The 21,865-nt window shown below is 45.1% G+C and overlaps 1 protein-coding gene across 1 annotated transcript in view; it reads right to left on the minus strand.

Annotated features, from left to right (window-relative positions):
- Window positions 1-21,865, minus strand: part of DYRK4 (dual specificity tyrosine phosphorylation regulated kinase 4) — a 62,742-nt gene that overhangs the window by 22,723 nt on the left and 18,154 nt on the right. Inside the window, exons 3-6 of the mRNA XM_021092445.1 lie at window positions 3,660-3,740; window positions 2,588-2,704; window positions 1,760-1,904; window positions 38-201 (exon numbers count right to left, since the gene is read on the minus strand). Of these exons, the coding sequence (XP_020948104.1) occupies window positions 38-201; window positions 1,760-1,904; window positions 2,588-2,704; window positions 3,660-3,740 (507 nt within the window). The remainder of the gene's footprint in view (window positions 1-37; window positions 202-1,759; window positions 1,905-2,587; window positions 2,705-3,659; window positions 3,741-21,865) is intronic.

Raw genomic sequence — 21,865 nt, forward strand, 5'->3', positions numbered from 1 at the left:
AAAGCCCAGCAGTCGCTGTGACCTCCTCCCTCATCACCTTCATGTAGGAGCCGTGCTCATCATCAAAACTTGACTTGCTGAACTTCTCTGGAGCCATGTGGAGCTTCTCAGCTTCCAGCCCCAGGAACCACAGCTCTGTGTAGCCCAGGATTTCACTTTTCTCATAAGAAGACAGCTGGTTCTTAAAAAACTTTAGGGCCTCTGTGTGAAAAACACCACAGATGTCAGGTAAGAGGCAGCAACCCGGGGATATGCCAGACAACAGCATCCCTTCCTGTTCACGAGCTGGGGGGAGGAGTACCTTCCTCTACAGGGTGGCCCGCTAAGGACCCAGCATCCTGCATCTCACAGGGGCCAAAGGGAACGAGGAGGCATGTCAAGGTGTGGTACAGATTTCAACCAACCAGGAGGAAACACACAGGAAAGGAAGTGAGAATTTAGTCCCCAAAGAACTAGGGGGTGGAAGATCCAGGAGTCAATGCAGCATCAACAGCCGTGTGTAGTTAAGGCAGCCGTCACCCAAGTTCACATGGTATTGGGCTGTACGAAGGTCTATGCTGAGAGGGTGTGCAAACTAGGATGCTGTCCGGGGCCAGGCAGGTAGCATACATGCATTTTAAGACCTGGGAGGTATTTCCGCTCAAATCTGCACTGAGCCAGTGGGTCTGAGATGGGGAAGGGATGTGTGTTAGCTCTTCTCTGCTTTACACCAGCCCGTATTGCATCGGGGGCGGCTGTCTGGTCTGGGGTGCAGGGGCAGGGGGGTCAATCTTGGAGATGGTGAGTGCTGAGAAGACACAAACTGGGATGAGGGTAGCAGGGGCGTTATCATGTTATTTGATAAACTGCCAGAGTCGGAGAAGGAACTGCTGGGAGAAAAAGAGGCTGTAAAGAGGGCAGGACCTGCATGCCTGTATGTGTGAAGGGGAGTCACCACGTGGAAGCTGACTGAGGCAGGTACTTTGCCCGGAAGACAGGGCCACAGCCTGAGAGAGCCAGATACTGGCTCTCTAAAGGCAGAACTAGCTCAGAACTGACTTGACCTCCTCAAGGGCAGTTCCGGAGGTGGTTTAAGAGGAGCAGGGATAACCAAGTTCAAGGTTGTGGGAGAAGCGCTCTGAGCATCTGCTCGTGTGGCCCGTGGTGGATGCTCAGAGGACTTGGGTTCCCTTCCCATGAGCCCTGATGGGTGTGAATCCCTGCACCTTGCATGGGCTCCTGGCCCAAACCTGTGTAATCTTCCAGGCCCGCCCACAGGTGAGGACCAAGGTTTTACCTGGCAGCCTCCAGGGCAGCTACCTCTGCACTGCACCCTTGGTGCACAGCCAGTGCAGGGGGGTCTCTGAGGAGCTGTGGTCAAGGACGTAGGCTCCCCTGCACTGGCTGTTCTCGTATCCCAGGAGCCTCCACTCAGGGCCCCCTCAGGTGTTTCTGCCAAGACCTCCTTACCAAGGGGGTGGGGTAGGAGCCTTCAAGACTCCCCCCCACTCTGACTCAGGACTCACCACCCCTCCAGTCCCAGCTCTCCTCCTCCCCTTCCTCCATAAAACATCAGCAGGGAGCCAAGTTCAGTCTCCCCTGACCATGAGGCAGTTCCCTCTGCCAGTGCTGGTACATCTGCCCTTGAACTTGACTGAACTTGCCTCTTGGGTTCATTGTTTTGACTGACTACCCCAACACCTGGCAGCTTAGACTTCTCGGCAGATGCCTGGACCACAGAGCCACCCCGCCACGCCCCACTGCCGCCCCAAAGGCACACCTGCCGCCGTCAGAGGCACCTTGTGCATGTGCTTCTTTGGCGGCTTCTCCTCTGGCTTCGGATCTTGGGTTTTAATGCTCGGAGGGAAGGGCGTTTCTGAAGCCTTGAGCTCAGAGGACGGTACCTGTCTGTGAGTTTGATTCTCCTGTTCAGGGAAAAAGACTTGCAATCAAGGACTGTGTGGGCCCCTTCTGGGTGCCCTTGACCATTTATCTGACCCAGGACAGCCCCGTCTCGCCAGACAATTCTTCCTCTCCAGGGTGAAATGGTTAACTGTGAGACAGCAGGTTTTCCCAACATTTCACTCTGACTCACGTTGCGCTCTAGGAGACCCATGTGCATTACAGTCTGCACTTGACCACCCCGGTGACGTCTTTTCAGGAAGGGTGGGAACAGGTCTTTCCTGCTGCTCTGCAGAAGGCCAGTTCCTAAGGAGACGGAGTGACCTGCCCAAGGGCACACATACTTGAACTTAGGTGTGTCTAACAGCCCTTTCTCTTGGCACCTTCTTGCATTATTTTGTGTGGTCCTTACACAAGAAAAGGAGGGGATGTGGCTGCTTCTACCATCTCTACACCCAACACTTCTTCTTTCCTTTTCTCAGGGAGTCCTCGGGACAAGCCTTTAAAGAGTCTGCGTCATAGAGAAGGTCAACGACTTCTCTTCACACAGTCACGTTCATTGTAAAGAGGGAGAACGGGACAGACGCCCAACCCTTCAGCTCCCCAAGTGCTTTCCCACCACCTTGACCTTTCGGAACCTGGCTCTGGACTGGAAGCAGGTCTGTCCCCTGCCTGCCCGGGGCCACGCCCGCTGCCCTGTACTCACCTGGGACAGCAGGGGTGGCTTTAGCGGGATCTGACTGCTGATGTGCGGGAAGCTCACCATGTTCTTCTTTCCCTGGGTGTCCACGGAGGGCAGAGACGTAAAGCAGGTGTTTGTGTTCTGCAGGAGAAGAAACTGGGTGCGTTGCAGACACCTGAGGCAAGAAAGTGTCTCCAGACTCACAGTGCTCCCAGCCTCCTCCCCAGAGCAAGGACAAGCCTGAGCCAAACCCAGGCCTCAATCTATTTCTGAAGTTCTTGGAGAGAAAAGCAGAGTGGTCAAGCAGACAGGCTCTGGGTTCGAATCCCTGCTCCACCACTTGCTGGCTGTAGATGTTGGACAGTCACCTTGACGCTCTCGCTGAGCTTCAAGTGTCTCAGCTCTCCCATGGGGGCAAAAATGGGACCTACCTTTTGTGAGGTCAACAAGGTAAGCTCTGTAGAATATTCCAGAAGTGTTAGCCATTGTTACATCATTCCAATGTCTTACCACCCTGACCGGAGAAGCCCTTCCTTCTCCACAAAGCAAAGCTTCCCTGGTGTGGCGTGAGCCCTCACTGTCTCCACGTTATTGACTTGACCTGCTGCCTTGGATCCCAGCCCCTCCGCATCAATCAATTGATTAGGAGAGAGGTACTCTGGCTATCAGTGAACAGGAACATTTAAAGTTGTGCAGAGATGGGGTATGGTGATGTGGGTAGAGCAGGCTCATCGTGTTATGCTGAGTTGACCAAAAATGCCTGTTAAAAGCGACTCCGGGGAGTTCCCTTTGTGGCTCAGCCAACTAGGATCCATGAAGATGTGGGTTTGATCCCTGGCCTCACTTAGTGGGTTATATGGCATTGCCATAAGCTGTGGTTTAGGTTGCGGATGAGGCTCGGATCCTGAGTTGCTGTGGCTGTGGCGTAGGCAGGCAGCTATAGCTCCGATTCGACCCCTAGCCTGGGAACTTCCATATGCCGCGGGTGTGGCCCTAAAAGCAAAACAACAACAACAACAAAAACCAAAAAAAGCAACTCCAGCCACCCACCTTCCTTATTCTCTTCTAGGGAAAGACAGTAAGCATCACTTCCTACCTTGTTCAAGAATCGGGTCCTTCTGAAGTTCTTGATCTTGGAAGGTGGCTTCTGGATTTGAAGCAAGGGCTTACTCTCAACCTGGATCGATTGCAAGAGAATTGGAACAATACTTGACATGGTTTCACTCTAGGGCCTGATGTTTCTTTTTCTTCATGACAATAAAAAGAGGATACACATGAAGAGAGCTCTCCCAACCCCAAAGCTAGGATGCTAAGAGAGCCTCAAAGTACTGAATGGATGTACAAAAGAACAAATGAACATCCAAACAATTCATCTTTCTAGAGGGTTTATCTTGGATTGACCTGTCCTGTGGTTTTCACACTTGATACAAAAAAATTTGTAGAACCCTTTCTTCACCTAAAATGTTAACTAAGTGACCTGGACATGGGAAGACATAAAACTGAGCTGCTCTTTCTAAAGAGAAGAAAATGCCCAGAGTCTTGCCTAGAAACTCTTTCCACCCTCAGAGTGGCTTTGAAGTACCTTAGTGGAGTTCCTGTCTTGACTCAGTGGAAACAAATCTGACTAGTATCCATGAGGACGCAGATTCGATCCCTGGCCTCGCTCGGTGGGTTAAGGATGCAGCGTTGCTGTGGCTGTGGTGTCGGCTGGTAGCTCCGATTCAACCCCTAGCCTGGGAACCTCCGTGTGCCTCAGGTGTGGCCCTAAAAAGACAAAAAAAAAAAAAAAAAAAAGAAGAAGAAGTACCTTACTGGAACCCACTAGAATATCGGAGTCCAGCCTGGACACCAGTGACCTGATCAGAGGGGACTTCACCTCTAGAAAGAGGTGATGAGGAAAAGACCAAAGGGCAGAGCTGTGTCTCCCCGCCAAGGGTGGCAAGCACACAATGGAGACATGTGACATAACGGTGCATAGATCACAGATAACAGTTATCTAACGGTTATGCATTTATTTTAATATCCATTTAAAAAAACTATAGCTAGCACATTTAAAAAATTATAATGTACATTAAAGCTGTAATTTGAGGGTTGAGACTAAAATTTAGGTTTTTTAAAAAACAAAGTGTGAATACTCCATAGATATGGAAAATATCATGAAGATTGCACTGAAATAACTAAAGTCCAGCAATAATAAGCTACGGCTTGAATCTAGTTCTGTTCTTTGAAGCAGAGTCCAGGAGGTCTGCTTCCAGCTCTCTCCTAGGGAACTGAACGACAATTTTCCAAAGCTGAGACACAGCCAGTGCCAGACCCACTCCTGTAAAACTTGGCATGCTGGCCACACTGAAATAGTAACTGGGCATAATACTTCAACTTAAGATCACTCAGCCAAACCTTCCACAGACCTGTAATGATGGGGACTATTTAGAACAGTCCATCTTTTTAAATTTTTTTATTTTTTATTTTTAGGGCCATACTTGTGGCATATGGAAGTTCCCAGGCTAGGAGTTGAATCAGAGCTGCAGCTGCCGGCCTAAGCCACCATCACAGCAACGCTGGATCTGAGGAGCATCTGTGACCTACACCGCAGCTTGAGGCAATGCCGGAGCCTTAACCCACTGAGAAAGGCCAGGGATCAAAACTGCATCCTCATGGACACTAGTCAGATTCTTAACCTGCTGAGCCACAATGGGAACTCCTAGAACAGTCCATCCTGATCTCCTAGAATAGGCACGTGGTCTAAGGGAGAATGGGGCAGCATAGAACATGGATCATGAACTCACACAAAACTAACTAGACTGGCTAACATGTACTAGATGTACTAGATGCAGGATTTCGTGGTCTATTGGGTGGACAATGACGATATCTGAGCAAGTACTGCAGTTGCCAGTCTCGGAGTCCCAACTTCTCATCAGATAAGTTTGCGGAGATTAAAACCTATAACCATCTTCAACAGTGACAAGCTGGCATTGATGATGAGTTGGGGAGACAAATACAAAAGTACATTACAAAACCCAACCCAGACTGAACACCAAACAAAAGGCATGGACAGCGAGTGACCACACAGAAGGAAGCGATGGCTGGGAGTGGTCAGCCCAGGAGGATGTCGGGGAGGGGGGGGGAGGGGCTCTTGGAAGGGGTGTGGCTTGGCGAGGGCCTCCCCTGGGAGCGAAGGGAGAGAACATGCTCATTAGACGATACAGCCGTATTTGGGCGTGCTCTGGGGGCCTTCACTGCTCACGCGGGTTAAGCTGAAGCTGAGGGTCGACTGTGGATTGTGGAAGGCACTGACTGCCAAGTTAAGATACTCGGTCGCTATGTTAAGGTTGACAGTGAACCAGTGACAGTTTGTAAGGATGGAAGTTACATGTGCAAAGCAGTCTTTCAGAACGACTCTGCTAGCAGCAACGTGGCATAAAATAATGCTCCTGGATATGCACTCTGAAGTCAGCTGGGTTTTGATCTAAGCTCCTGTCCTCGAGCAAGCTATGAATCTTTCCTCATGTAATATGGAGATTCATAACAGTACCCACCTCATGGGGTTGTGGAGAGGATTAGAGTTAATATGTGTAAAGCACTTAAACCAGTGTCTTGAATATGTGCACAGGAAGTGTTTGCCAGAGTTCACGCCCCTCTTTATAAAATGGAAAGAATGATCCTCGGGCATTTCTTGTAAAATAGGAAAATCATTCAAGATACAGGAAGCACAGAGGGCCCCAAACAAATTGAACCCAAATAGACCCACACCAAGACACATATATAATAAAAATGGCAAAAGTTAGTGATAAAGAGAGGATCCTAAAGGCAGCAAGAGAAAAGCAGAATGTTACCTACAAGGGAACCCCCATAAGGTTATCAGCTATCAATTATTTCTCTACAGAAACACTACAGGCCAGGAGGGAATGGCAAGAGATATTTAAAGTGCTAAAAGGAAAAAATATGCAACCTAGAATACTCTATCCAGCAAGAATATCATTTAAAATAGAAGGAGAAATAAAAATTTTTTCCAACAAACAAAAACTAAAAGAATACAGCAACACAAAACCCAGGCTAAAAGAAATACTGAAAGGGCTTCTCTAAACCAAAAAGAAAGGAAGGAAAGGGAAGAAAAAAGAAAAAAAAAAAAGAGGAAGAACTAGGACTGAGGAAACCGCAATCAGAGAGCAGTCACTCAAATAAGCCAGCACACAGATTTAATCATGAACATGCTTCAAACAAAATAAAATTAAAAAGGAAAAAAAAAAAGAGTCATCAAAATCATAAAATGTGGGCAAGGGATGTTAGGAAATAAGTAGACCCTTTTTGTTTGTATCTTTCTCTTCTTAATTTTAATATAGTAATGAAGCATTTGAAACTACAGGACCATCAGGCTAAAAAACGCAATTATAGGAAGGGGTTAGCATACTTAAAAAAACCGGGCAACCACAAGCCAAAACCAAATATTGCATTCGCAAAAAATGAAAAAAACAAAACAAAACACTCAAGCAGGTAATAACAGGAGACCATCCAACCAAAAAACAGAAAGGAAGAATGGAGAACCATAGAATCAACTGGAACACGAGGTTCAAAATGGCAATAAATAATCATCTATCAATTATCACCTTAAATGTCAATGGACTGAATGCTCCAATCAAAAGACACAGAGTGGCTGAGCGGATAAAAAGGCAAAAACCTTCAATATGCTGCCTACAAGAAACTCACCTTAGGACAAAGGATACATATAGATTGCAAGTGAAAGGGTGGGGAAAAATATTTCACGCCAATAGACATGACAGAAAAGCGGGAGTTGCAACACTCATATCAGACAAAATAAACTTTAAAACAAAAGACATAAAGAAAGACAAAGAAGGACACTACCTAATGATTAAGGGATCTATCCAAGGAGAGGATGTTACTATCGTCAACATATATGCCCCAAATGCAGGAGCACCCAGATACATACAACAAATATTAACAGACATAAAGGGAGAAATTGATGGGAATACAATCATAGTAGGAGACTTTAATACCCCACTCACATCAATGGACAGATCCTCTAGACAGAAAACCAATAAAGCAACAGAGATCCTAAAGGAAACAATAGAAAAGTTAGACTTAATTGATATCTTCAGGACACTACATCCAAAAAAAGCAGAATACACATTCTTCTCAAATGCTCATGGAACATTCTGAAGAATCGACCACATATTGGGACACAAAGCTAACCTCAATAAATTTAGGAGCATAGAAATTATCTCAAGTATCTTCTCTGACCACAATGCTATGAAATTAGAAATCAACCATGGAAAAAGGAAAGAGAAAAAACCTACTACATGGAGACTCAACAACATGCTACTAAAAAACCAATGGGTCAATGAGGAAATAAAGAAGGAAATAAAAAAATACCTTGAAACAAATGATAATGAAGACACAACCTCTCAAAATCTATGGGATGCTGCGAAAGCAGTGCTCAGAGGGAAATTTATAGCAATACAGGCCTTTCTCAAAAAAGAAGAAAGATCCCAAATTGACAACTTAACCCTCCACCTAAATGAATTAGAAAAAGAAGAACAAAAAAGTCCTAAAGTCAGCAGAAGGAAGGAAATTATAAAGATCAAAGAAGAAATCAATAAAATAGAGATTCAAAAAACAATAGAGAAAATTAATAAAACCAAGAGCTGGTTCTTTGAAAAGGTAAACAAAATTGACAAACCCCTGGCCAGACTTACTAAAAAGAGGAGAGAAAGAACCCAAATAACCAAAATTATAAGTGAAAAAGGAGAAATCACAACAGATACAGCAGAAATACAAAAAACCATAAGAGAATACTATGAACAACTATATGGCAACAAGTTGGACAATCTGGAAGAAATGGACAATTTTCTAGAATCTTACAGCCTGCCAAAACTGAATCAAGAAGAAACAGACCAACTGAACAGACCGATCACTAGAAATGAAATTGAAAATGTCATAAAAACACTCCCTACAAATAAAAGTCCAGGACCAGATGGCTTCACAGGCGAATTCTATCAAACATATAAAGAGGAATTGGTGCCCATCCTCCTTAAACTCTTTCAAAAGGTTGAAGAAGAAGGAATACTCCCAAAGACATTCTATGATGCCACCATCACCCTAATTCCAAAACCAGACAGATATACCACCAAAAAAGAAAACTATCGGCCAATATCATTGATGAATATAGATGCAAAAATTCTCAACAAAATCTTAGCCAACCAAATCCAACAACATATCAAAAAAATTATACACCATGACCAGGTAGGGTTCATCCCAGGTTCACAAGAATGGTTCAACATACGCAAATCAATCAACATCATACACCACATTAACAAAAGAAAAGTCAAAAATCCTATGATCATCTCAATAGACGCAGAAAAAGCATTTGACAAAGTCCAACATCCATTCATGATCAAGACCCTCGCCAAAGTGGGTATAGAGGGAACATTCCTGAATATAATCAAAGCCATTTATGATAAACCCACAGAAAATATAATACTCAATGGGGAAAAACTGAAAGCCTTCTCACTCAAATCTGGAACAAGACAGGGATGCCCACTCTCACCACTGCTCTTCAACATCGTTTTGGAAGTCCTAGCCACAGCAATTAGACAAACAAAAGAAATAAAAGGCATCCATATAGGAAGAGAAGAGATAAAACTGTCACTGTATGTAGATGACATGATACTATACATAGAAAACCCGAAGGACTCAATCCAAAAACTACTTGAACTGATTAATAAATTCAGCAAAGTAGCAGGATATAAGATTAACATTCAGAAGTCAGTTGCATTTCTGTATACCAGCAATGAAATATTAGAAAAGGAACACAAAAATACGATACCTTTTAAAATTGCACCTCAAAAAATCAAATACCTCAGAATACACCTGACCAAAGAGGTAAAGGACCTATATGCCGAGAACTATAAAACTTTAATCAAAGAAATCAAAGAAGATGTAAAGAAATGGAAAGATATTCCATGCTCCTGGATTGGAAAAATCAATATTGTAAAAATGGCCATACTACCCAAAGCAATCTACAGATTCAATGCAATCCCTATCAAATTCCCCATGACATTGTTCACAGAACTAGAACAAACAATCCAAACATTTATATGGAACCACAAAAGACCCAGAATTGCCAAAGCAATTCTGAGAAACAAAAACCAAGCAGGAGGCATAACTCTCCCAGACTTCAAGAAATACTACAAAGCCACAGTCATCAAAACAGTGTGGTACTGGTATCAAAACAGACAGACAGACCAATGGAACAGAATAGAGAACCCAGAAATAAACCCTGACACCTATGGTCAATTAATCTTTGACAAAGGAGGCAAGAACATTAAATGGGAAAAAGAAAGTCTATTCAGCAACCATTGCTGGGAAACCTGGACAGCTGCATGCAAAGCAATGAAACTAGAACACACCCTCACACCATGCACAAAAATAAACTCAAAATGGCTGAAAGACTTAAATATACGACAGGACACCGTCAAACTCCTAGAAGAAAACATAGGCAAAACACTCTCTGACAATATTTTCTCAGGTCAGTCTCCCAAAGCAATAGAAATTAGAGCATGAGACCTAATCAAACTGAAAAGCTTTTGCACAGCAAAGGAAACCCAAAAGAAAACAAAAAGACAACTTACAGAATGGGGGAAAATAGTTTCAAATGATGCAACCGACAAGGGCTTAATCTCTAGAATATATAAACAACTTATACAACTCAACAGCAAAAAAGCCAATCAAGCAATGGAAAAATGGGCAAAAGACCTGAATAGACATTTCTCCAAAGAAGATATACAGATGGCCAGCAAACACATGAAAAAATGCTCAACATCGTTGATTATAAGAGAAATGCAAATCAAAACTACCATGAGATATCATCTCACACCAGTCAGAATGGCCATCATTAATAAATCCACAAATAACAAGTGCTGGAGGGGGTGTGGAGAAAAGGGAACCCTCCTGCACTGCTGGTGGGAATGTAAACTGGTACAGCCACTATGGAGAACAGTTTGGAGATACCTTAGAAATCTATACATAGAACTTCCATATGACCCTGCAATCCCACTCTTGGGCATATATCTGGATAAAACTCTGAGACACACGCACCCGCATGTTCATTGCAGCACTATTCACAATAGCCAGGACATGGAAACAACCCAAATGTCCATCAACAGATGATTGGATCCGGAAGACGTGGTATATATACACAATGGAATACTACTCAGCCATCAAAAAGAACAACATAATGCCATTTGCAGCAACATGGATGGAACTAGAGAATCTCATACTGAGCGAAATTGAGCCAGAAAGACAAAGACAAATACCATATGATATCACTTATAACTGGAATCTAATATCCAGCACAAATGAATATCTCCTCAGAAAAGAAAATCATGGACTTGGAGAAGAGACTTGTGGTTGCCTGATGGGAGGGGGAGGGAGTGGGAAGGATCAGGAGCTTGGGCTTATCAGACACAACTTAGAACAGATTTACAAGGAGATCCTGCTGAATAGCATTGAGAACTATGTCCAGACACTCATGTTGCAACAGAACAAAGGGTGGGGAAAAAAATGTAATTGTAATGTATACATGTAAGGATAACTTGATCCCCTTGCTGTACAGTGGGAAAATAAAAAAAAAAAGAAAAAGAAAATAAAAATCTAACTATCAAAAAAAATAAAATAAAATAGGAAAAACATGGACTCAGAATTGATGGAGGATGAACAAGATGGTGTGGAGCTTAAAAGGTTAAAAGAACTGAGGGCGTTTAATCTGAGACAAGATAAAACAGAACAAAGCAAAACTTCTGAGACATTAATAATTCTGACACTGCCATACATATATCCTGGAAGCAAACAATTGACTAAATGGATGGTGATGGCAGAAACTGGGTATCTCACTGTTGGACTGCAAATTTATAGATAATCAGAGCCAACATCAACACTACCACCATGTGATGACGGACTGGAATTGGAAACATCCGTAAGAACTCTTGTTTAACTTAATATAGATATAGATGGCTACACAGAGAATAGTTCTAGATATGTGGGTATACAAGGGCTAGTGCATGCATGCATGCAACACACACACACACACACCAACACACATGCACATGCACACGTGCACACACACACACACACACACACACACACACATTTCTCTGCTTATCCACTGAGACCTCCTAACAGAAATAACACCTCAGTAGAAACAAGCACATCTCACCCTCAGACCTTGGTTTCTAATACCATTCTCCAATAAGAGGAATCAAGGCTCCTTGAAAAAATAGTTGATTCTAGGACTGGGGCAGGAAATGTACAAGATGAGCCTGAGCCTGCAGCATCTTCTGGTGACAGAAAGTGAGTTAAGTGTTCAGAAAAAAAAAAAACCTGACCCCAGAGTAATTAGAGTAAGTCAAATGGGGCACAGGAGCAAATTGAAAGAGCTCCTTGTGTCCAAAGCTGGACAATTTGAGCAACAAAATAAAGTAGTACTGGATTATAACTCAAAGTATAAAAATAAAGATCCGTGAGTCCAAACTGATGTGAATAAATGTTTTAATAAAGAAATACACAGGGGAGCAAAGAAGAATTCCTCATCAATTACAGAGACCCCACCCAAGAGGATAGTTCCTTAAGCATGGACCGTGCATAGTGAGTGGTGTCCTAAAAGTTCGGCGTGAAAGAGGGAAAAGGAGCAACATCACAGAGGAGGGTGAGAGACACGCCTCAGCCAGGTCATCTAGAGCAACATCAACAGTCATAAATCATGTCATCGTTGACATGATGTGATGAAAACGGCACTTTACTTCAGCAGTCTTCCTCCCCAAACCTATAACCCCAGTCTTATCAGGAGGAAACAGACAAATGACAATAGAAAAGCATCCTGACCAGTAGTCCTCAAAACTGTCAAGATCATGAAAAACAAGGAACGTCTGAGAAACTGTCACAGCCAACAGGAGCTTAAGGAGACAGGACGAAACGGAATGTGATAGCGTGGGTGGGATCCTAGAACAGTCCAAAGGAATTAGGGAAAAATAAGGCAATCTGCCTAAAGTACAGAATTTCATTAATAATGCATCAGGAGTTCCCGTCGTGTCTTAGTGGTAATGAACCTGACTAGTAACCATGAAGATGTGGGTTCCATCCCTGGCCCTGCTCAGTGGGTTAAGGATCCGGTGTTGCTGTGGCTGTGGTACAGGCCAGCAGCTGCAGTTCCAATTTGTTTGTTTGTTTGTTTGTTTGTTTGTCTTTTTGCTATTTCTTGGGCCACTCCCGTGGCATATGGAGGTTCCCAGGCAAGGGGTCGAACTGGAGCTGTAGCCTCCGGCCTCCACCAGAGCCACAGCAACATGGGATCCGAGCCGCGTCTGCAACCTACACTACAGCTCACGGCAACGCTGGATCCTTAACCCACTGAGCAAGGCCAGGGACCGAACCCGCAACCTCATGGTTCCTAGTTGGATTCGTTAACCACTGCACCACGATGGGAACTCCTGCAGTTCCAATTTGACCTCTAGCCTGGGAACTTCCATATGTCCTGGGTGCAGCCTGAAAAAGCGAAAGAAAGAAAGAAAGAAAAGAAAGAAAGAAAGAAAGAAAGAAAGAAAGAAAGAAAGAAAGAAAGAAAGAAAGAAAGGAAGGAAGGAAGGAAGGAAGGAAGGAAGGAAGGGAGAAAGGGAGAAAGAAGGAAAGAAAGAAGGAAAGAAAGATAGAGAGACAGACAGAAAGGAGGGAGTTCCCATCTCGACTCAGTAGTAACAAATTCAACTAGCATCCATGAGGATGCAGGTTCTATCCCTGGCCTCGCTCAGTGGGTCAGGGATCCAGGTTGCCGTAAGCCCTGGTGTAGTTTACAGCTCCAAGTTGACCCCTAGCCTGGGAACTTCCATATGCTGCAACTGCAGCCCTAAAAAGATAAAAAAAAGAAAAAAAGAAAAGAAATGTTCATGGATTTGAGGGGTGGGCAGAGGCACCATCCGAACTCCAGTCTGTCTGTAAGAGTCATTCGAGTACCTCCTGGGAGTGTGTCTTGGAGGAAACCATCCTCCCGTGGAACCAAGACTGAGGGCTGTTGTATAGAACAGGGCTTCCCAGCTTCTGTCACATCACATAGTACATTAAAAATTATATTAGTTAAAAAAAAAAAAAAAGGAGTTCCTGTTGTGGCGCAGCAGAAACGAATCCAACTAGGAACCATGAGGTTGCAGGTTCGATCCCTGGCCTCACTCAGTAGGTTAAGGATCCAGCATTGCCATGAGCTGTGAGATAGGCCACAGGTGCAGCTCAGATCTGGCGTTGCTCTGTCTGCGACGTAGGCTGGCAGCTATAACTCTGATTAGACCCCTAACCTGGGAACCTCCATATGCGGCAGGTGTGGCCCTAAAAAGGCAAAAGACAAAAGACAAAAAAAAAAAATTATATTTGTAAGATAAGCCAAGAGAGAGAGGAGGCAGTTCACAGACAGATGCCGCCAGCCTGGGGGTCCAGCTGCCCCAGGCTTGACAGCCCCTGCACACCTGCACTCCACTCACAGGTACCAAAGCATCACAAGCTTATGAACTCACTTGTTTGTCTCCAGCAGCTTCCTCCAGAGGCACCCAATGCCCTTGACAACCCTCCCTTCTACAGCAGCGTCCCCAGGAGGCATGAAGAAGAGTGTATGTTTGCCAGTATCCACGGCCACAAAACAGAATTCTTCCTTGAAGACTGCGAGCTTCCCAGCATTGGTCTGTGGCCCCCTCACTGACCTCACTGAGCCAGTACAACAGGAATCTCTTTAGTCCTGAGCTCTGTATCCAGATTTGGAATCCTCAGTGTAAAAACATTCTATTCAGGAGTTCCTGTCATGGTGCAGTGGAAACGAATCCCACTAGGAAACATGAGGTTGCAGGTTCGAACCCTGGCCTCGCTCAGTGGGTTAAGGATCCTGCGTTGCTGTGGGTGTGGTGTAGGCCAGCAGCTGTAGCTCTGATATGACCCTTTACCTGGGAAACTCCATATGCCATAAGTGTGGCCCTAAAAAGCAAAAAAAAAACAAAAACAAAAAAAACCAAAAAACCCAAATTTTATTCAAGTGGTACATGGCATTGGTGCTGATCCCTGTTCTGTCTGAGACCTGGGTCCTGGACAGTGGCTGGAGAAAGCCTCTGGAAAGGCTGGGAGATAAAAAGGCATCTAAAGAAGCCACCAGGAAAATTTCATGACCTCCTTTTGTGTCATCACAGCTCTCAGAGGCCTGCTCAACAATCAGAACTCAACTGTGAAGCTTCTTATTTCCCAAACTTTTTGTGTCAACATTTGCTGCTTTTATAATTTAAAAATTCTATTATTGGAAAATTGGTACAGCTACTGTGGAAAACAGTTTGGAGGTTTCTCAAAAAACTAAAAATAGAGTTAGCATGTGACCCAGCAATTCCACTCCTGGGTATCTATCCCCCCAAAACCAAAAACATGAATTCAAAAGGATACTTATACCCCCATGTTCACAGCAGCATTGTTTACAATTGCCAAGACAGGGAAGCAACCTGTGTGCCTATCAACAGACGAATGAATAAAGAAACTGTAAAACACATACACACAGAATACTACTCAGCCATGAAAAAGAATGAAATTTTGCCATTTGTAGCAATGCATATAGACTTGAAGAGGCATTATGCTAAATAAAACAAGTCAGAGAAATACTGTATGATATCACTTACAGGTGGAATCTAAAAAATACAACAAACTAGTGAATAAAACAAAAAAAGAAGCAGACTGACAGATATAGAGAACTAGTGGTTACCAGTGGGGGAGAGAGGAGGGGGAGGGTTATTATGGGGTTATATGAAATCATGTGAAACTTTCAAATATTGTAAGGCGCTAAAGAATTTAAAGAATCTTCCATTCAATTAAAAAAAAACACTATTATTAAGAATTAAAAGTACAGGGAGTTCCTGCTATGGTGCAGTGGGTTAAGAATCTGACTGCAGTGGCTCAGATCACTGCAGAAGCATGGGTTTGATCCCAGCTGGCACAGTGGGTTAAAGGATCTGGTTTTGCCGTAGGGTCACAGCTGTGCCTCAGATTTAGTCCCTGGCCCAGGAACTCCCACATGCCATGGGTGCAGCCATTAAAAAAAAGAATAAAAAATATATATAATGACAAAATTCTAAGTGGTTCAGTGCCAAGTGATGGGGTGAAACCCTGTACCAGACCCTAAATCTTTGTGTTTTGAAGTTAAAGGCCTTTCCTTTTGCCTCCCAGGCCTCCCCTCAGTCTCAAAAGGCTGACTCAAGAGTTAATGATTAGGAAATATAGTTACAGCTAAAAACTAGTCAAAACAGTGACCCATGACATCTCTGGCTATGCTCGCTGTCTCTGGGTCACGGACCCCGAGCCCAGCACTGCACCAACTTGCACCAAGAAAAGGCTGGGGGACCAGAGGCCTCGAGCCTCAAGTCCTGACTCTGGGCCCCTCTCTGGCTCTCTTGTCCCTCTGTCTTCTGAGCTGGCTGATTCATTTTCCCTGGGAAGAGCTTTCTAAGGCTCATATTTTTTTCATTTTCCTTGCAAAAAAAAAAAAAAAAAAGGCAACTTCCAAAAGCCAGCTCACCTTCTTCAAACAGAGGTAGAGTCCAGTTTAAAAGCTGATTAGGAGGAAGGGGGAAAGTTGACACCCAGCTGTCCCACCACCCCCCACTCATTTCCCCTGCATTCATACAGAATAGGTGCAAAGGTACCAAACTATTCCATAGAATGCCAGCTCTCGGCAGTGGTCCCTCTGGCTGGTTGACCTAGGGGTCACCACAGTGCCCAGCCTGTGTGTCACTTTCCACACCATCATGATAAGAGCCTGGACTGGGCTCGCACCACCCTCAGAGGCAGTCTTGGATTTTCCGAGAGTCTTGGGCTGGGGACCGGTTCTGCTTTAAGATGATTCTTAAAGATGATACCCTTGCCGCAGTAGCTGTAGGCGCCTTCCAATGAAGGCTGCCTCTGTATGCAAACCTTTTTTTTTTTTTTTTTTTTTTGTCTTTTTAGGGCCGCACCCTCAGCATACAGAGAGTTGCAGGCTAGGGGTTGAATTGGAGCTGCAACCACTGGCCTATGCCACAGCCATAGCAATGCCAGATCCCGGCCGAGGCTGCAACCTATACCTCAGCTCACAGCAACACCAAATGCTTAACCCACTGAGTGAGGCCAGGGTTTGAACCTGTGTCCTCATGGATGCTAGTCAGATTCATTTCTGCTGAACCACGACGGGAACTCCTGTATGCAAATCTTGATTATCAGTACAAGCTGACTGCAGCAAGCACGACTCTCACTTGCAGTAGGGAATGTGAGAACGGTCTTACAAATTTGCAAACTGGCACTTAAGGTTTCTTACCTCGAGCAGCGTAATTGTCTGAGGAGGAAGATACCCCTTTAAGACTCCGCCCACTGCATCCTTAGTTCAGGCACCTCTCGCGATGGTCTTCTAAGCAGTTCCCCCCGCCCCTAATCCATCCTCTACTGCCCAAGTGACATCAGAAATTAAACCTGACCATCTTATCTTGTGGCTATATAGCTTAAACCTCCTCAGGAATTTCCAGGGCACAGAGGTCCTGGCACCCACAATCCTCCCAGCCTCCTCCCTGCCGTAGCCCTGGCCCTATGCTTTTAGTTCCAGCAATTGTGAACGCCTTGTGGTTTTCAAATACTACGCTACTTCACATCTCAAAACTTCTCTTGCCTGCTCTTTTTCTGCTTGGGATGGTCCGTCTCACCATTCCCTCCTCCCCAAGCCCCTGTCATCCACCTTGTGAATTTACCCACATTCGAGCCCCAGCCAAGGCACCACTTTAACCCTCTGCAACCATCTCCTCTTGCATTTGTAACCCTCCTGCCACCTGGTGCTTTGTACTTGCTCCTAGCACAGGAACTCGAAGGTTCTACATCCACCTCCTTCTGCTGGATTATGAGACTAATAAAAGATCCCCAAGCCTGACATGGTAAGTCACACATAGTAGGTGCTTAAATATTTGCTAAAGGAAGGAAGGAGGGAAGGATGGGAAGGAGGAAGGGAGAGACTGAGGGAGCAGGAATCCTCATACTTGTCCTCAAAGGTTTGAGCTGCCCTGCAGACAGTCCAGCTCGGACTTAAGCATCCCCCTCGTGGGTGCAGCCCACCTTCCCCAGCACAGCCACTTGCCCACTCCAGGAGGCTGTTATTCCCGCCAGGGACCAGTGCTCCCTGCTCCTGGCACTGCCCCTAGGAATGAAACCCCCTCACCAGCCAATTCACACTACAGAACCCCTGTCCACATGCCCTCTCAAAAGCAATAACGATTCACAGGGTATCCTTAGGAAAGGAAGCACTGTGTCCCAAATAAATGAATCTCTACTTTGTGGCGCTGGGGAAAGAGATGAAGGAGATGGTTCACTTTAGGAGAGAAGGACTTCAGAACCCTCCAAGGCAGGAGCCTACCTCCCGTCATGAATCACGCAGAGGTATGACTTCTTGGTGGGAGTGGAGGAAAGAGGTACCCAGAAAGGTGACATTCCTTTGTCCTGCAGCAGCATCCTCTCCCTGGTGAATTCTGCCTCTCCCTACCCATCCTGCATTCTCACCACGCCTGCCCCCCTCCCTGACACACACAGTTTACCCAGAGATCTCAGGGAGCAGCCTTCTTGCCCCCTCACTCTGCCAGCCAAAGGGTAACAGGCTTGGTCCCTCTGCGGGGTGGTTAGAGCAGAACCCGAGACACCACCTTACCAGTTACCTTGGACACAACCTGGGATGTCCTGTCTGTACAGTTCAGAGAGAAAGTGGCTGGCTCTCAGCCTGGTCCTCTGCCCTGAGGCCACCAGCCTTTTCAGAAAAGCGCACCCCCATCAGATGCTGCCGCCTGGGCCATACCTCACAGGCTACTTCTCTGTTTTCTTAGCTGGCTCCTCCTTGCTTCTTCCTCCTCCCCGATATACACAGATCTCCCCACAAGCCTGTCCAGGTTGGTCGGGCAGGTGAAGCTCAAGTTCTGTGATATCAAATTGCAGTCCCTCCCTGCAGGTTCCACGATCCCTTCACAGAGGCCAGAACAACCCAGAGCTCAAAACAAAGGCACCGATGCAGGCAGAAGGTGTGATGAGGAGAGAGAGGAAAGGTCCTTGGGGATTCTCTGCAGAGCACAAGTTCCAGGCTTCCGCCCAGCAGAGCACCTCTGGCAAATCACAGCGAGATCTGTGCTTAGAGACCCTGTATGCACGTGTGTGTGTGTGTGTGTGTGTGAGTTCACATGCACACATTGTGTGCGTGCATGTGTGCACACACCCAGGATGCCCAGGCAGAGGGGAGCGGACACACACAGCAGCTGGACTCTGGAGACCCATGAGCAGAGCAAACGTGGCCAGACCCTTGGATCACCAGGGCTTTCTCCCACGGATGTGGCATCCTCCCTGGGTCCTGCCTGCCCGGCTATGCCCTGGTGGAGGTGGAGGAAGGAGACCCTGGCCACCCTTATGTCCTGAGAGAAGGGCAAGAGTACATGCCTGACAGTTCAGGTGCTTGGAACGGTTTTCAATGCACTCACTGCACAGCCCAGCGGGGAGGGGGACACTTCACTTTCTGGACTTCTGGACCCAAGCTTGGAACTCCTGGTGTTGGAAGCCACTGTAGGGATTCTGTAGTCAAAACCCTCATTTTACAGATGGAGGAGGAGGCTAAGGGGATTATCTGAGTGACTGGTTCAGGATCACACAACAACAGCAGACCTGAGCCCAAGAGTCTCTGCTCCCTGGTGCCTTTTTCCTGATCAGCTGATCTCCTCTGAGCTCGTCTCTGTTCTGCCATGAAACTACGGGAGGGATTATAAAGAACGTCCCCTCCCAAGGTCTCTAAATAAAAATAAGATCATGCTTTTATTCTGATGGCACCCGGATATAGCTGACAATAGACAGAAACATTCAGAAAGCAGGCATTTATTTTATATACTGGACACTCATGCTAATATAAAGTGGATTGATACATCATGTAGGAGGGTTAAGAGCTGATGATTTCTGAGGCTCTATTCCCTTTGATTCTGATTTGTTTGGTTTTACATGTTCCTTCCACCTGAAATGCCCACTCTCAACCTGCTCTGCAGTCTCCTCACCTAACTCCGGGGGTGTCACTCGCTTTGAAAAACCAAGGTGAACGATGAGCCCTGTAATGATCCCTTGATGGGGCTGTACTTGAATGGCACATCAACAGAGCATGATATTGCCTCTGGGCACTAGCCAATGGCTCAAGAAAACTTGCCCTAGGTTCCCAGAAAACTTTGTTTCTGCCTTAGTGAGTACACATGTCATGCCTTCTGGTCCCTTGTCTATTTATGTGTTTACACCCCAACTACACTGTGCAGACGGGGTAGGAAGGAAATGATTGTTGTCCATTTTTGTATCCCAACACCAAGAATAACTCTTGGCTCCAATTCTGCTCTCAGTTAACATTTGTGGAATCATTTATGGAAAAGCTAATCAGTCAAGGGTCTTCAGGGCTTCACAGAAGTATGAAGGACTTTTTTTTGGCCTTTTTTGGGGCCACACCCATGGCATATGGAGATTCCCAGGCTAGGGGTTGAATCAGAGCTGCAGCTGCCAGCCTACACCACAGCCACAGCAACATGGAATCCGAGCCACATCTGTGACCTACACCACAGCTCATGGCATCACCAGATCCTTAACCCACTGAGAAAGGCCAGGGATCAAACCCGTGACCTCATGGATACTAGCTGGGTTCGTTAACTGCTTAGCCATGCCAGGCTTTGGAATCAGACAAACTTTAAGTAGAATTTTGCTCTGCGGCTTGCTCATTGTGGGACCTTAGCAAGACATCTACCTGCTTTAGACTCAGTTTCCTTTTCTATAAACAAGATGGTAATCTCAGGGTTTGAAGAAAAAGTTATAAAATATATGAGGAAACAAGTGACTGTGAGAACTGGCAGAAACTATAGATATGCAATCAGATTTCTACCCCCTCAAAAAAGCCAAATACTGGAATTATCAGGTCAAATTACAAAATAATAATGCATAATATGCCCACATAAATAAAAGAGAATACAAAATATAAGTAAAATGTAAGATATCACACAAATAACCAGATTTAAAAATGAACGAATTAGAACTTTCCAAAATAAAAATGTATAAAAATTGAAACTTAAAGCTCAGTGAATGGGCTTAATGAAAAATTGTACATAGCCAAAGAAAGAACGAGTGACTTGGAAGACATAGGTTTGAATAGAGATAAAGAGATGAAAAATATGTTCAGGAGTTCCCGTCATGGCTCAGTGGCTAATGAATCCGACAAGGAATCATAAGGTTGTGGGTTCGAACCCTGGCCTTGCTCAGTGGGTTAAGGATCTGGCGTTGCCATGAGCTGTGGTGTAGGTCGCAGACGCCGCTTGGATCCCATGTTGCTGTGGGTCTGGTGTAGGCCAGTGGGTACAGCTCCGATTCGATCCCTGGCCTGGGAACCTCCACATGCCGCGGGCGCGGCCCTAAAAAACACAATAGACCAAAAAAAAAAAAGAAAAGAAAAAAGAAAAATAGGTTCAGAGATTAGCTACATGGAGGATAGTGTGAGGTCTAACATACATCTAATTAGAGTTTTAAAAAGAGAGATAGAATATGGCAGACACAAAGACAAAAAGCCTCAGAGAATTTTACAGAACTGATGAAAGAGAAAATTATAAAAATGTTAGAAGACATAGTTCTATTTTTATGGTTTTGGGGTATGGAATGATTTCTTTAGATAAAAAGTGCATACTATAAATTTACCTACGTTTAATTAAGTACTTCAGTTCATTTAAAGACAAATAGAGTATAAAGACAAGCCAAGGTCATAGCAAGTTCAAGCATACAACTTTACTATACAAAAGTTAATTGCTTACCTATATGCCAGCAGCATACAATCGGAATTTAAAATTTGGAGTTCCCATTGTGGCACAGCAGAAATGAATCTGACTAGGAACCATGAGGTTTCAGGTTCGATCCCTGGCCTTGCTCAGTGGGTTAAGGATCTGGTGTTGCTGTGATCTGTGGTGTAGGTCACAGACATGGCTCAGATCCTGCATTTCTATGGCTGTGGGTGTAGGCTGGCAGCTGTAGCTCCAATTCAACCCCTAGCCTGGGACCCTCCATATGCCGCAGCTGCGGCCCTAAAAAGCAAAAAAAAAAAAAAAAAAAAAAAAAAAAAAAAGGAATATTTACCAAGGGTTTAGGGGCAGAGGGAAGAGGATGAATAGGTGGAATACAGAGCATTTTTAGGTCAGTGAAACTACTCTGGGTGATGCTGTAATTGTG

This window comes from Sus scrofa, chromosome 5 (assembly GCF_000003025.6).
Source record: "Sus scrofa isolate TJ Tabasco breed Duroc chromosome 5, Sscrofa11.1, whole genome shotgun sequence".
NCBI classification, from domain to species: domain Eukaryota; kingdom Metazoa; phylum Chordata; class Mammalia; order Artiodactyla; family Suidae; genus Sus; species Sus scrofa.